This window comes from Somniosus microcephalus, chromosome 1 (genome assembly GCF_052327205.1).
Source record: "Somniosus microcephalus isolate GS21.2 chromosome 1, FLI_Smic_1.0, whole genome shotgun sequence".
Lineage (NCBI taxonomy): Eukaryota > Metazoa > Chordata > Chondrichthyes > Squaliformes > Somniosidae > Somniosus > Somniosus microcephalus.
Genome location: NC_140987.1, coordinates 253,824,802 through 253,839,835, shown reverse-complemented (window position 1 = coordinate 253,839,835; position 15,034 = coordinate 253,824,802). Strand labels below are relative to the sequence as shown.

At 49.3% G+C, this 15,034-nt stretch overlaps 1 protein-coding gene across 3 annotated transcripts in view; it reads right to left on the bottom strand.

The window, feature by feature from the left end:
• The window catches only part of pgm5 (phosphoglucomutase 5), a 591,608-nt gene that overhangs the window by 27,620 nt on the left and 548,954 nt on the right, over nucleotides 1-15,034 (bottom strand). For 2 of the 3 annotated variants that reach the window (XR_015078914.1, XM_085992097.1), the window contains exons 8-9: nucleotides 12,359-12,494; nucleotides 8,830-9,013 (exon numbers count right to left, since the gene is read on the bottom strand). Coding sequence is in view for 2 of the 3 variants with exons in the window: in XM_085992097.1 (XP_085848223.1) it covers nucleotides 8,830-9,013; nucleotides 12,359-12,494 (320 nt within the window). In the remaining variant the exon portion in view is untranslated. Of the gene's footprint in view, nucleotides 1-2,077; nucleotides 2,400-8,829; nucleotides 9,014-12,358; nucleotides 12,495-15,034 lie in introns of those variants that run through there. The other variant, XM_085992105.1, reaches the window with a different exon arrangement.

The window sequence follows — 15,034 nt, the reverse complement described above, 5'->3', positions numbered from 1 at the left end:
CGGTGTGCTTGGCCATCGCGTATGTGAGTGGCTTGTGGTCCACATACGCGGTGAAGGGGCGGCCTTCCAGGAGGAACCTGAAATGGCGGACCGACAGGTGGAGTGCGAGAAGCTCGCGGTCGAAAGTGGAGTATTTGACCTCCGGGGGGCGCAGTTGGCGGCTGTAGAAGGCAAGTGGCTGCCACGCGCCATTGACCCACTGCTCGAACACGGCCCCGACCGCGTGGTCGGAGGCGTCGGTGGTGAGCGCGACCCGGGCATCGGCCCTCGGGTGCGCGAGCAGAGTGGCGTCGGCGAGCGCGTTTTTGGTGGCGTCGAAGGTGGCTGCCGTGTCAGTGGTCCAGGCTACGTCCATCTTGCCGGATTTTCCTCGGAGGGAGTCGTATAGGGGCTTCATGAGGGCTGCGGCTCTGGGGATGAACCTGTTGTAGAAGTTCACCATCCCGAGGAACTCCTGGAGGCCCTTGATGGTTGTGGGGCGGGGGAATTGCTGGACGGCCTGCACCTTGTTGGGCAGGGGGACGGCCCCAGCAGGGGTGATGTGGTGACCGAGAAAATCGATCTCGGTTAGGCCGAATTGGCACTTCGCCGGGCTGAGGATGAGCCCGTGTTGGGCTAGGCGCCCGAACAGGATGCGAAGGTGTTCGAGGTGTTCCTGTTTGGAGGAGCTGGCCACGAGAATGTCGTCTAGATAGACGAATAGGAAGTTCAGGTCCCGGAGGACTGAGTCCATAAGGCGCTGGAAAGCCTGTGCTGCATTCTTGAGGCCGAAGGGCATCCTCAGGAACTCGAACAGGCCGAATGGGGTGATGACGGCCGTTTTGGGGATGTCCGCGGGGTGTACGGGGACTTGGTGGTAACCGCGCACCAGGTCGACTTTGGAAAAGACGGTTCGTCCGGCCAGTCGGGCCGAGAAGTCCTGGATGTGTGGCACCGGGTATCGATCGGGGGTGGTGGCGTCGTTGAGGCGGCGGTAGTCCCCGCAAGGGCGCCAGCCTCCGCCGGGCTTGGGGGCGATGTGGAGGGGCGAGGCCCAAGGGCTGCTGGAGCGGCGGATGATGCCGAGTTGTTCCATGTTGGTGAACTCGGCCCGCGCGATTTCCAGCTTGGCCGGGTTGAGTCTGCGGGCGTGGGCAGAAACTGGGGGGCCGGTGGTGGGGATATAGTGTTCCACACCGTGCTTGGCGGCTTTGGCCGAAAAGGTCGGGTTAGTGAGGGCGGGAAACTCAGCTAGGAGTGCCGAGTAGTCGTCCGTGGCTCTGGCGAGGCAGTAGGTCGTCAGGCCGGCCGAACGGGCCGGGGTAAAGGCGCCGGGGATGGGGGCCATAGTGTTGATGTCGACGAGGCGGTGCCTCGGAATGTCGACAAGGAGGCCGTGGGCGCGTAGGAAGTCGGCGCCGATGAGTGGGCAGAGGACCTTGGCTGTGAGGAACTCCCAGCGGTAGCGGCGGCCCGCAAGGTCGAGTGTGACCATGCGGGTGCCATATGTGTGGATTTCAGAGCCGTTGGCTGCAGCCAGTGTGATACCCCGTGTGCCGCGTTGGATCTCGAGGGCGGAGGCGGGGGTGATGCTGTGCTGGGCCCCTGTGTCGCACAGAAATCGGCGGTTGGTTCTGTCGTCAGTGACGTACAGTAGGGGCTCCTTCTGCCCCGCGGCCATCGCGGGGGCCGGTGCGGGGGGGGGGTTTGAAGGAACACGGTGGCGTGCAGCGTTGAGCCCTAGCGCCAAAACGGATGTGGTAGTAGCAGTGACCCGGAGTGGTAGGGCGGTCGGGCCTAGCGGCCCGGGAAGACCGCGTGGTCGTTGCCGTGAGGTCGGGCGCGACGTCGTGAGCGGCCTGTGCAGAGAGCAGCCGGTCGGCCTTTTCGGCTATATCATTCAGGTCCGTGGAGTCAGACTCCACAATGAGCGGGCGGATGCTGGCGGGGAGCTGCCGAATGAAAAGCGTGCGAAAAAGGGCGCCGGGATTTTTGTCGTCTGAGAGGGACAGCATGTGGGAAAGCAGGTCTGATGGTGAAGCGTCACCAAGGCCGGGGAGGTCCAGGAGTTGGCAGTGGCGCTGGTAAGAGGACGTTTGAAATTTTTTAAGTAGCGCAGCCTTCAGATGTTCGTACTTGCCCTCCGTTGGTGGATTCTGCAGCGCTGCCCAAACCTTGGGGACTGTAGTGTAGGTGAGCGAGGCGACGAGGTAGTCGTACTTCGTGGCGTCGACTGTAATGCCTTTCAGCCGGAATCTGGACTCAGCTTGAACGAACCAGGCTTCGGCGAGGTTCTCCCAAAAGTCTGGTAATTTAACCGTGACTACGTTTGTATCCGCCATGCTAGCTTAGGATTCGTCCTGAGCGTCGGGGTCACCAGTGTTGAGATACCGCGGCAAACGTGGGAGTCGAGACCAGAGCTATTGAAGACACAACTGCTTTATTCCAACCACATGACAAACAGGAACTAGAAAAGCCCGCGCATCCACTTAAATACTTCCCAGACAGGAAGTGCTCCCGGCAGCCTGTCCCTGCGGGAAACAAGTTGCTGGAGGAAAGGGCCCCCGGCTGGGGGCTTCTGCTTAGACTGTCTGTGCCGCCGTGAGTGGATTATGTCCAGTGGTGGCGTGTCGCCACACCATCTCAGTTTTGACATTTTTAATTGCCGCCCCCCCCACCCCACCAGCCTCAACAGCCTTTTGGGGGAGAGAGTTCCAGATTTCCACCACCCTTTGTGTGAAGAAGTGCTTCCTGACATCACCCCTGAATGGTCTAGCTCTAATTTTAAGGTTTTGCCCCCTTATTCTGGACACCCCACCACCAGAGGAAATATTTTCTCCATCTACCCTATCAAATCCTTTAATCATCTTCATTAGATCACTTCTTAATCTTCTATACTCGAGGGAATACAAGCCTAGTCTATGCAACCTGTCCTCATAATTTAACTCTTCTAGCCTCGGGATCACTCTGGTGAATCTGTGATGCACTCCCTCCAAGGCCAATCTATCCTTCCTGAGGTGTGGTGCCCAGAACTGAATGCAGTGTCCAGATGGGGTCTGACCAGAGCTCTGTACAGCTGTAACATAACTTCCACCCCTTTGTATTCCAGCCCTCTTGAGATAAAGGCCAACATTCCATTAGCCTTTTTAATTATTTTTTGTACCTGTCCACTAGCTGTTAGTGATTTCTGTGCTTGGACCCCTAAATCTCTCTGCTCCTCCATTATTCCTCACTTCTCACCATTTAAAAAATACTCTGATCTCTCTTTCTTAGGTCCAAAGTGGATGCCCTCACACTTCCCCACATAAGAACATAAGAAATAGGAGCAGGAGTAGGCCACACGGCCCTTCGAGCCTGCTCCACCATTCAAGAAGATCATGGCTGATCTTCGACCTCAATTCCACTTTCCCGCCCGATCCCGATATCCTTTGATTTCCTTAGAGTACAAAAATCTATTGATCTTAGTCTTGAATATACTCAACAACTGAGCTTCCACAGCCCTCTGGGGTAGAGAATTCCAAAGATTCACAACCCTCTGAGTGAAGAAATTTCTCCTCATCTCAGTCCTAAATGGCCGACCCCTTATTCTGAGACTGTGACCCCTGGTTCTGGACTCCCCAGTCAGGGGAAACAGCCTCATTGAACTCCATTCCCTCCAAGACTTCCAATTTCGTGCCAACTTGTGTCCATTCACGTGTTGTATCTTGGACTCATGCACCAACTTGTCGGAGGTGCTGTCTTTCAGATGAGTCGTTAAACCAAGGCCCCGTCTGCTCTATCAGGTGGATGTAAAAGGTCCCATGGCACTATTTTGAAGAAGAGCAGGGGAGTTATCCCCAGTGTCCTGGCTAATATTTATCCCTCAACCAACATAACAAAAAAAAACAGATTATCTGGTCATTATCATATTGCTGTTTGTGGGAGCTTGCTGTCCACAAATTGGCTGCTGCGTTTCCTACATTACAACAGTGACTACGCTTCAAAAGTATTCATTGGCTGTAAAGCGCTTTGAGACGTCCAGTGGTCGTGAAGGGCGCTGTATAAATGCAAGTCTTATTTTTTATTTTAACCAGAAACTAGATCGCGACTGGATCAGAGAATCATCATAGAATCTTACAGCACAGAAAGAGGCCATTCAGCCCATCATGCCTGTGCCAGCTCTTTGAAAGAGCTATCCAATTAATCCCACTCCCCCTGCTCTTTCCTCATAGCCTGGCAATTTTTTCCTTTTCAAGTATTTGTCCAATTCCCTTATGAAAGTTACTATTGAATCTGCTTCCACCGCCCTTTCAGGCAGCGCATTCCAGATCATCATAACTTGCCGTCGTTCTTTTGCCAACTATCTTAAATCTGTGTCCGCTGATTACTTCTGCCACTGGAAACAGTTTCACCCTACTTACTCTATCAAAACCCCTCATAAATTTGAACACCTGTAATAAATCACCCCTTAACCGTCACTGCTCTAAGGAGAACAACTCCAGTTTCTCTGGTCTCTCCATGTAACTGAAGTCCTTCATCTCTGGTACCATTCTAGTAAATCTCATCTGACTGGTCAAACTCATGTCACAAGATGACTCAAGCAGCCATTGAGTAGAATCATAGAATCATAGAATAGTACAGCACAGAAGGAGGCCATTCGGCCCATCGAGTCTGTGCGGCTCTTTTGAAGAGCAATCCAGTTAGTCCCACTCCCCTGCTCTTTCCCCATATCCCTGCAATTTTTTCTCCAAGTATTTATCCAATTCCCTTTTGAAGGCTACTATTGAATCTGTATCCATCACCCTATCAGACAGTGCATTCCAAATCCTAACCACTCGTTATGTAAAAAAGTTTTTCTTCATGTCGCCTCTGTTTTTTTTGCCAATCACCTTAAATCTGTGCCCTTTGGTTATCGACCCTTCAGCCATTGGAAATAGTTTCTCTTTATTTACTCCTCATGATTTTAAACACCTCCATCAAATCTCCTCTTGGCCTTCTCTGCTCCAAGGAGAACAACCCCAGCTTCTCCAGTCTATCCACGTAACTGTAATCCCTCATCCCTGGAATCATTCTAGTCTTCTTCTTTCGTATGGTAGTAGCAAATCAAATCAAATGTCAATATCGAAGTCAGATATCTAGGCCAAAGCTCCTGGTGTAACAGTGTGGATATCTTGTAGGCTGTCTGCGAATTTCCTCTGAGGGCAGTGCCTAATGATATGCTCCAGGGTCTGATTAGGAGCTCCACAGTCTCTCCACCATTCTAGTAAAACTAGTTTTTTAACAAACACACCATCTCAACCACCCTCCTTTACATATGGTGCAATCACAGGGACATTTATAAAATGAAATGTAAATATTTGGCAAAGAACATAAAATGTAGATTTAAAAGTCAGGAAATCGAGACTAAATCCACAAATCCCAATTAGGGAGGATGTAATTAGACCAGGGGTACATTTCCTGAGCCTTTTCCTGTGCATTGTTGCTTCACCATATTTTATAATGATGCGTAAATTATAATAAATACAGGAATGATCGTATAATTATTGTTAAAACTGGAGCAGCTTACAATTTGCTAGCTATTATATGTAGGTTTCTTGGAATTTAAACAAAATATTAACCCTTTCCTTTTTGGTTTCTAAAATAATATTACAGGATTTATTCTGACAGACAGCACTCCTCAGTCCTCAGTAGTTACTTAGAAACATAGCAACAGGAGGAGGCCATTTAGCCCCTCAAGCCTGTTCCACCATTCAATAAGATCATGGCTGATCTATGACCTAACTCCATATGCCCGCCTTTGCCCCTTATCACTTAATACCTTTGGTTAATAAAAATCTATCAATCTCCGATTTAAAATTAACAATTGACCCAGCATCAACTGCTGTTTGCGGAAGAGAGTTCCAATCTTCGACCATCCTTTGCATGTAGAGGTGTTTCCTAACTTCACTCCTGAAAGGCCTGGCTCTAACTTTGAGGCTGTGTCCCCTAGTCCTGGACTCCCCAACCAGTGGAAATAGTTTGTCTCTATCAGTTCCCCTTAATATCTTGAAATCTTCGATCAGATCACCTCTTAATCTTCTAAATTCCAGGGAATACAACACCAGTTTGTGTAATCACTCTTTATAATTTAACCCTTGGAGTCCAGGTAACATTCTGGTAAATCTGCGCTGCACTCCCTCCAAGGCCAATATATCCTTCCTAAGGTGTGGTGCCCAGAACTGAACACAGTACTCGAGGTGTGGTCTAACCAGGGCTTTGTATAGCTGCAGCATGACTTCTAACCATACGACATAGTCTTTTGGGACCCATAAGAGCTTAAATAAGACAGCAATCAGATATGACTGAGGAGCCTGGGATGCTTTGGGTCCTCGAGGTGCCCTCAGTACAGACATTCAGGGAATATATGGTTTGGAATTAGATTATAAAGTAACGTCTGCGCCATTTTCAGTTTTTTCTTCTATTATTTTTCAGCTGGATTGTGCTTATTTGCAAGACAGTATTGCTATTCTTATAAAATTCAGACAAACGTTTGTAAGACTACGTGCCACGGACATTCTCCTCCAGAGTACTAAAAGGTAAAAGCTGAATACAGTATACCTGACATTAACCTGTGGGATATGAGCGCATTAAAGAAAGAAAGACTTGGATTATGCAGCAACTTTCACGACCTCAGGATGTCCCAAAGCGCTTCACAGCCAATGAAGCACCTTTGAATTGTAATGTAGGAAACGTGGCAGCCAAACTGCGCACGACAAGCTCCCACAAACAGCAACGTGATAATGACCAGATCATCTATTTTTCGGTGCTGGTTGAAGGTTAACTATTGGCCAGGACACCGGGGAGAACTCCTCTGCTCTGCTCTTCTTTGAAAAATAGTGCCATGGGATCTTTCCATCCATCTAATAGGGCCGACGGTGCCTCGATTTAACATCTCATCCGAAAGATGACACCTCCGACAGTGCAGCATTCAATCAGCCTGGATCTTGTGCTCCAAGTCTCTGGAGCGGGACTTGAACCCGCGACCTTCTGACTCAAAGGCGAGAGAGCGTGCTACCCACTGAGCCATGGCTGACGCCTTAAAATAGAAGATGGTTCTCCTGGCTCTTCTTCACATCTCAAAGTAAAACAGGTTTGTAGACTTTTTCATGAAACAAATGGCCCTTTAAGATATGTATGTGAATCAAGGCCTCACGCATGTACATTATTTTCTACGTGTGCCTGCAGCAACCTTGCTCCAATCATGGAGCCAGGAACGGCTTGCTCAGAATTGATGTCACTAAAAGTTGGAAGTGCTGCAACTTGTGCGAATTTTCAGCTTTCCGTGGGAAAAGTTTAAGGCCTAGAAATTCACTATAGCCCCGTTTGGGGCACCAGCCTCGCCAGGGCGCTAAAAGTAGCGCCCCGGAAGCAGTCGCGGCCACCCGGCGGAAATTCAGTTTGCGCGCCCCAGAGGGAAGCGCGGTGCTACTGGAGGTGCCCCGCATCCCTCTTGGGGCGCTGCAGCTGAATATCACAGCGCAACGTGCCGCAGCGCCACATGCTGCAGCACAGCGCGCTGCGGTACTGCAGGCCTTCCTCCCCTTCTTAAAGGGGAGGAGCCTTATGCAGCGCGATCGAGGATCGCGAGTGCGAGCCCAGCACCGAGGAGAAGTGCCGGGCTCTTGGAACGCAGTCTGCACTCCGCAGGGGGGGGGGGGCTCAGGAGGCTGGGGACGGCAGTGCGGAGAGGTGCTGGCAGGCGGCCAGCAAAAAAAATGGCCGCCCCGCACCTCTCCTTTAATTAGCGCCTCTACCGCCGCAGGTAGGCCCCCCTGAACCGGTCACAAATAGCGCCCGGCGTTAAAGCAGGGGGCGCCTCTAAATATCGCGATTGGGGCGTTAGCGGGGCGCTGCGCACACCGATGACGGCAGCGGCGCAGCGCTATCGGCTAGCACCGCCATTAGCGTCCCGCTGAATTTAGCGGGAGGCGTGGCCAGTAGCTTCCGACCCATTTAGTGCCCTCTTACGGCGCTAACGGGTCACGCAGCCCACTGAATTTCTAGGCCTAAATGTTTTAAAGTCAGATTGTCTGACAAATGTAATGTTTGGTAGGCGCAACTTTTTAAAAAGTTGTTATTTGAAAAAAAGCTTTTTAAATCATTCTTGCTGCTGGTGAATGCTGGAAGTGGGAGGAAGTTTTCAAACAAAGTAGATTTTCATTGGCTGAAGAAATTGCTTCAAAGTCTTACTTTTCAACCAGTCTGAGACTTTTTTTTTAACACATCAAATCACAGAAAAAGCTGCTTTAATTAGTAAACTTACAGCAGGGTCTGACAGCGTTCAGACAAATGTGTTCGTTTGTCAGCTGTGACTCAGTACTCTTGCCTCTGAGTCAAGGGGTGGTGCGTTCAAGTCCCATTCCAGAGACTTGAGCACAAAAATCTAGGCTGACAGTCCAGTGCCAGTACTGAGGGAGCGCTGCACTGTCGGAGGTGCCGTCATTCAAGATGAGGCAGTAAACTCTGCTCTCTCAGGTGGATTTTCCGGCACTATTTCGAAGTAGAGCAGGGGAGTTCTCCCCTGGAGCCAATATTTATCCCTCAACCAACATCACTAAAAACAAATTATCTGGTCATTATCACATTGTTGTTTATGGGACCTTGCTTTGCGCAAATTGGTTGCCTCATTTCCTACATTACAACAGTGACTACACTTCAAAAATACTTCATTGGCTGTAAAGCGCTTAGGGATGTCCTGAGGTGCTGTAGGGCGCTATAGAAATGCAAGTCTTTCTGTCTTCTTTCTCTGGAAGGGTTAACACAAAACCAGTAATTTTCCACTGCAGCCTAGTCTTAAGAGGAGAGCACATGCAGAATAGTTTGACCTCTAACCTGGTTTCTGGTTACGATGCCATCAACGGGATCTGTGTATTCAAAGTTTTCTGTTTTCTCCACTGTGTAGTTGTGATTGCCAACAGTGAATTGTTGGCTTTGGAACGATCGTTCTGTGATTACAGCTTCAAGGTCCCTCATCAAGTAGTACGCCGCCCGTGGATCAACTCCCTCATAATCAAACCTACTCATAAACAGAAAAAGAGTTTGCAGGAACTGGTAAAGGCCTGAGGCAAAAGGCAGTTGTACAACTAAGAGCACTGGAACATCAGAGGGCTGTAGATACAGATGATTCTTTCTTTATTACTCATTTTTTGGGATATGGCCAGGCCAGCATTTATTGCCCATCCCTAGTTGCCCCTTGTGAAGGTGGTGGTGAGCCACCTTCTAAATCCGCTGCAGTCCGTGTGGGGAAGGTGCTTCCACAATATTATTGGGCTGGGAGTTCCAGAATATTGATCCAGCGACCACAAAGGAATGGTTGGTATATATCACAAGTCAGGATGGTGTGTGTGTCTTGGAGGGGAGCTTGGAGGTGATGGTGTTCCCATGCGCCTGCTGCCCTTGTCCTTCTAGGTGGTGGAGGTTGCAAGTTTGGGAGGTTTTGATAAAACAGAGACAGATGTAGAAGAGCATTAGAATATCACTGGGCTTTAAATACAGATGATAAGACAGATACAGATGTGGAAGGTCATTCAGCTTATCTTAGCTCAACCATTCAAAGAACTTATAATCCCCCATCACGTAGCTTCCAAGCTTTTCTTCTCCACTGCTCCACCCAAAAGTCCATTGACCACCCTTTGTGTGAAGAAAAGCTTCCTGCCATCAAGCCTAAATTTGCTAGTTAGTACTTTGCGTCTGTGCCCCATTCTTCTTCTGTCCATGTTTAGTTTGAAGCGGAGTTCCAGATTTACCTGTTCACTGCCCAAAAATCTCCAACTTTCATCGGGCAAATGAATTTCAATATAGATAAGTGTGAGGTGGTGCATTTTGGTAGGATCAATAAGGAGGCCACCTACTCCTTAGAAAATAAGTGTGCAAATCGGGGTAGAGGTGCAAAGGGATCAAGGGGTACAGATTCACAAATCACTAAAAGTAGCAACACAGGTTAATAAGGACATTAAAAAAGCAAACAAAGCACTGGGGTTCATTTCTAAAGGGAAAGAATTGAAAAGCAAAGAAGTTATGCTAAACTTGTATAGAACCTTGGTTAGACCACACATGGAGTACTGTGAACAGTTCTGGTCTCCACATTATAAAAAGGATATTGAGGCACTGGAGAAGGTGTAAAAAAGATTTACAAGGATGATAGCAGAACTGAGAGGTTAGAACTATCAGGCAAGGCTGAACCGGCTGGGGCTTTTTTCTCTAGAAAAGAGAAGGCTGAGGGGTGACCTGATAGAGCTCTTTAAAATTATGAAAGGGTTTGATAAGGTAGATGTAGAGAAGCTATTTCCACTTGTGGGAAGTTCAAAACTAAGGCCATTAATATAAGATAGTCACTAATAAATCCAATAAGGAAGTCAGGAGAATGTTCTTTACCCAGAAAGTGGTTAGAACATGGAACTCGCTACCACAGGGAGTGGTTATGGCGAAGAGCTCAGATGCATTTAAGGGAAAGCTAGATAAGTACATGAGGGAGAAATGAATAGAAGGTTATGTGGATAGGGCGAGATGAAGAGGGGTGGGAGGAGGCTCATGTGGAGTAGAAACACTGGCACAGACCAATTGGGCTGAATGGCCTGTTTCCGTGCTGTAAAATTCTATGTAATTATATGTAATATGTTTATTATCATATCAGTTGAGCTACTCTCCAAAAGCACTGGCATGGACCGGTTGGGCCGAATGGCCTCTTTCTGTGCTGTACTTTCTATGTAATGTAATTCTATGAGCTTACGTCCAGCTTGGAGCTGCCCTGCTGTAGTGATGCTCAATGTCACAGCACAGTATCAATGAGTTTTTGAACCAGTGTACTGGTGATAAGCTAAGCTAGTTCGACATTCCAGTGATCATTGCTGCTATGTCAACTTTGCTCATGAGAACTCACCAGGGGTCACTGCCAAGTTAGGCTGGCAGATTTCATGTAGGGTGGAGGAGTGGGGGGGGTGGGGTTGGGTCATCAGTTTAATTAAAAGCTGGCAGTGGAGTTAGGTATTTTAAGAAAAAAACAGGATGTTGGGCAGGCAGTCGGATAGACTCAGAAAAAGAGGGAAGACTGCAGGAAGAGGAGGTTCTCTGGGCGGGAGAACAAAATGTGGAGAGGCTATTCTGTTTACATTAAGGAAGATGGACTACGGTTCGATATTTTTAATATCATTATGTAAATTTTAACGATTGAAATAAGTGAATCTGATCATAACTGAGGGAGCGCTGCACTGTCAGAGGTGTGTCTTTCGGATGAGACGCTAAACCGAGGCCCCGTCTGCCCTCTCAGGTGGACATAAAAGATCCCACGGCCATTATTTCGAAGAAGAGCAGGGGAGTTCTCGCTGGTGTCCTGGGCCCAATATTTATCCCTCAACAAACATCACAAAAAAAACAGATTATCTGGTCATTATCACATTGCTGTCTGTGGGATCTTGCTGTGCAAAAACTGACTGTCGCATTTCCCTACATTACAACAGTGACTACACTTCAAAAAGTACTTCATTGGCTGTAAAGAGCTTTGGGACGTCCCGGGGTCCTGAAAAGCGCCATAGAAATTCAAGTTCTTTCTTCATATGCTCGTGTACTTAAATTTGGGGAAACATTTGGTTGCTTTGCGCCTCCTAAGAGGGCGCTAACGGGGCGCAAAGCAACTAATGCCCAGGTGCGGTACCGCCAACGCCTCCCGCGAAATTTAGCGGGAGGTTAGCGGTGGCGGTAACCATTAGCGCCCCGCGGCACTGCGACGTCGGCGATGACGTCATCACCGTGCACAGCGCCCCGATCGCGATCTTCAGCAGCGCCCCCTGACTTACTGCCGGATGTTATGTCCGACGGGGTCAGGGGGGCCTACCTGTGGCCGGAGCAGCGCTAATTAAAGGTGATGTGCCGGGTGGCCATATGTGTTGCTGGCTGCCTGCTAGCACCTGCCCCCGGTGCCGTCCCCGGCCTCCTCTTCAGCCCCCCCGCAGAGTGCCGGCAGCGCTCCGTGAGCCCGGCACATCTCTTGAGTGCGCCCCGACAAAGTTAGCACCTCAAAGGGGGCGCGACTCAATTTTCCCCCCATAATCTTTAACAATGTGGACAAGAAGGCGAGTGGTCAATGTAATATATTCCCTGGAACATTAGGAGAGATCTTCTGGGGTCTGTTCTCAGGAACCTGTGATTACTGGACAATGGGGTGGGCAAGAGCGCAGGCCAGTAAAGGACCCTCCTTCCATTAATGGTCCAATGATTGGCAGTCCAATCCATCTGGAATGTGGACTGTGGAAAATCTCAAGACTGGAGAGTTCAGGGATGAGCTCATCTGATATTCATCAGTCATGCCCTCAGTTGCAATATCAAAATGTAGCCCGATATCTCCCAGAGTGGATGCTCATCTCACCTGCAGTAGTAATTCCGACCAAACCGGGCCCAGTGGTCCTTCACGATCTCCTCCACACTCTGTTTTCGAGCTGCGATAATAGATAGCCATGCAAGCACAGCCCAGAGACCGTCCTTCTCTCGAATGTGATCAGACCCTGTGACAGACAAAATAATTTACTGCGTGTTGTCCATAGCTGGTCTCGTACTGTATTTCCTCTAACTGCTCAAGTAGAATCATACAACTATACGGGAGAGAAGGAGGCCATTCATCCCATCGTGCCTGTGCTGGCTCTCTGAAAGAGCTATCCAATTAGTCCCACTCCCCAGCAGCTCTTTCCCCATAGTCCTGCTAATTTCTCCTTTTCAAGTATTTATCCAACTCCCTTTTGAAAGTTACTATTGAATCTGCTTCCACCGCCCTTTCAGGCAGAGCATTCCAGATCATAATAACTCGCTGCGTAAAAACAATTCTCCTCGTCTCCCCTCTGGCTCTGAGTGTCTGAAGGATTTAACCTGGAGCACACTTGGTGAAACTTCTGTTGTTAATATGCTTCTGGCAAATACAAACACCGGTTAGCCAAGCAGCATGAACAGAAGAAATAGCAACAAAGTCAATCAGGAACGAATTGCTTTACTGTCCATTTCAGTTATTTTCGACAAGGGTTACGTCTTCTTTGTTTAAAGTCAAAGGCCGGAATTTTACTGGTGCTGAGAGGACGGGATCGGAGGTGGGCCAGCTGTGAAATTTGAAATGATTGACAGCAGGTCGGGATCCTGCTGTCAACCTGCCTCCACGCTAGTCTCCCAGGTGTCAGGTCTGTCAGCGCTGAACAGACCCGATACCAAGCGGCGGGGGAGGCAATTGACATCATTAGATAGATTGTTAAGAGGCAATTAAGTATTATTTTAAGCTCACTTTTAGATTTTTAGAGCATTTGGAAGACAGATTGAGCTTTATGCAGCTTGCAAGTGTTTGGAGCAAACTCTCTATCCAGTGCCACTTCATTTGAACAACCTTTCTCACCATTGACAGATCGCTTCTGTCATCTCAAGTTTACCTGCCATCTATTCCATCAGCATCAGTGCCCTTGAAACTATCTCACCTTGGTCCTCAAAATCCCACCACGATCAGCCCCAACACCAGCAGCACCAGGCACACCAGCAGCACTAACAACAACACCAACCTTCTCTGCAATCAACTGATGCTGCACAGGACACAGGGCATCATCACCCGACCACACTGCTGCCCGGGAGGCCAGGGATGGCCTCACCATGGCCAGATTTACTTCACTTGACGCTGTACACCTTGGCTGCCACATGATGCGCCAGCTTGGCACCACCCCACACCAACACCATAAAGCATCGCTACAATGCCCAAGCTATTTCTTTCACACTCATCAGCACTGCAGGGGGTACCGTTATGTCTCACCATTCACTGCAACTCACTAAGACACTTCTAAAGGTGCACACCAATCCGTCCAAGACCGCAAAGTGTTGAAAATAAAGGTTTCAATGTTTGACAGCACATTAACAGAAACTTCACATGAACATTGCATAAAACACCCAAGTGCCTACCCTTGTGTGTTGTTAGTTGGTATGCTTGCAGTAGGATGAGGGTGAGTGTGAGGGGTGGCTAGTGAGATGGGGATGTGCATGATAAGTTGGTGTGAGTAAGGGTGTGCAGGAGTAGAGTAGGGAAGGCAGAATGATGGGGATGTGTTGAGTGGCACAGCAGGATGAGGTTGAGTGTTGCTTTGCAGTAACGTTTTGTGATCTGCTGAGATCATTGAAAGGTTTGTGCCACTACAGCCTGATCCTCCTGACAACATCCCTGCTTGTGCCCTCCTGTGCAATGTGCAACCAGGCTGCGTTGGTGTCCTGGGGAGGTCTCTTCTGCCCATTGGAAGGGAAGAAAACCTCCCTGTGTGCTGTGACTCCCTCCATAAGCATATAAGCATATGGAGGGAGTCATGGGAGAGCCTGGATACAGCCGTGCATCCCTGTGCAGTGCCTGTCAGTGTTTGCAGTATCTCAATGGTGTAGAACACTCAGAGCACAACTGTCAAAGTAAATTTGGACATGGCACCTTTAAGGAAACTGGCTGATGATGTGCCATCAAGTGACATCATCAGACCAGCTTCCTTTTAATTGGCCGGGAATCTCGCTGGGTGGGCTTAACAAGCCCAATCATTGTAAAATCACTGCAACAGAGTGGGATGGAGCAGGCAGCGGGCTGGGACCGTGCTACCGACCCTGGCCACCCTGGACCCGCCTCGTTAGGCAAAACTGGAGCCAAGGTGTTTCCTGGTTCAGGGATAAATTACCTATTTAATAACCTGTCTTTGGCCGATTTACTATTATCGAAATAATTGCTGAAACAAACGGCAGGTTTTTTGTTCAATCTGGAATGATGATATGGTCGATTTCTAACATTTTTGTCTAGAATGAGGGCGTGCAGGGGACGAGCAGGGGCACAGGGGACAATGGGCACAGAGGGAAGGGGCACAGGGGGAAAGGGCACAGGGGGAAGGGGCACAGGACAATGGGCACAGGGGGAAGGGGCACAGGGGAGGGAACACAGGACAATGGGCACGGGGGAAGGGGCACAGGGGGAAGGGGCACGGGGAAGGGGCACAGGGGGAAGGGGCACGGGGAAGGGGCACAGGACAATGGGCACAGGGGGAAGGGGCACAGG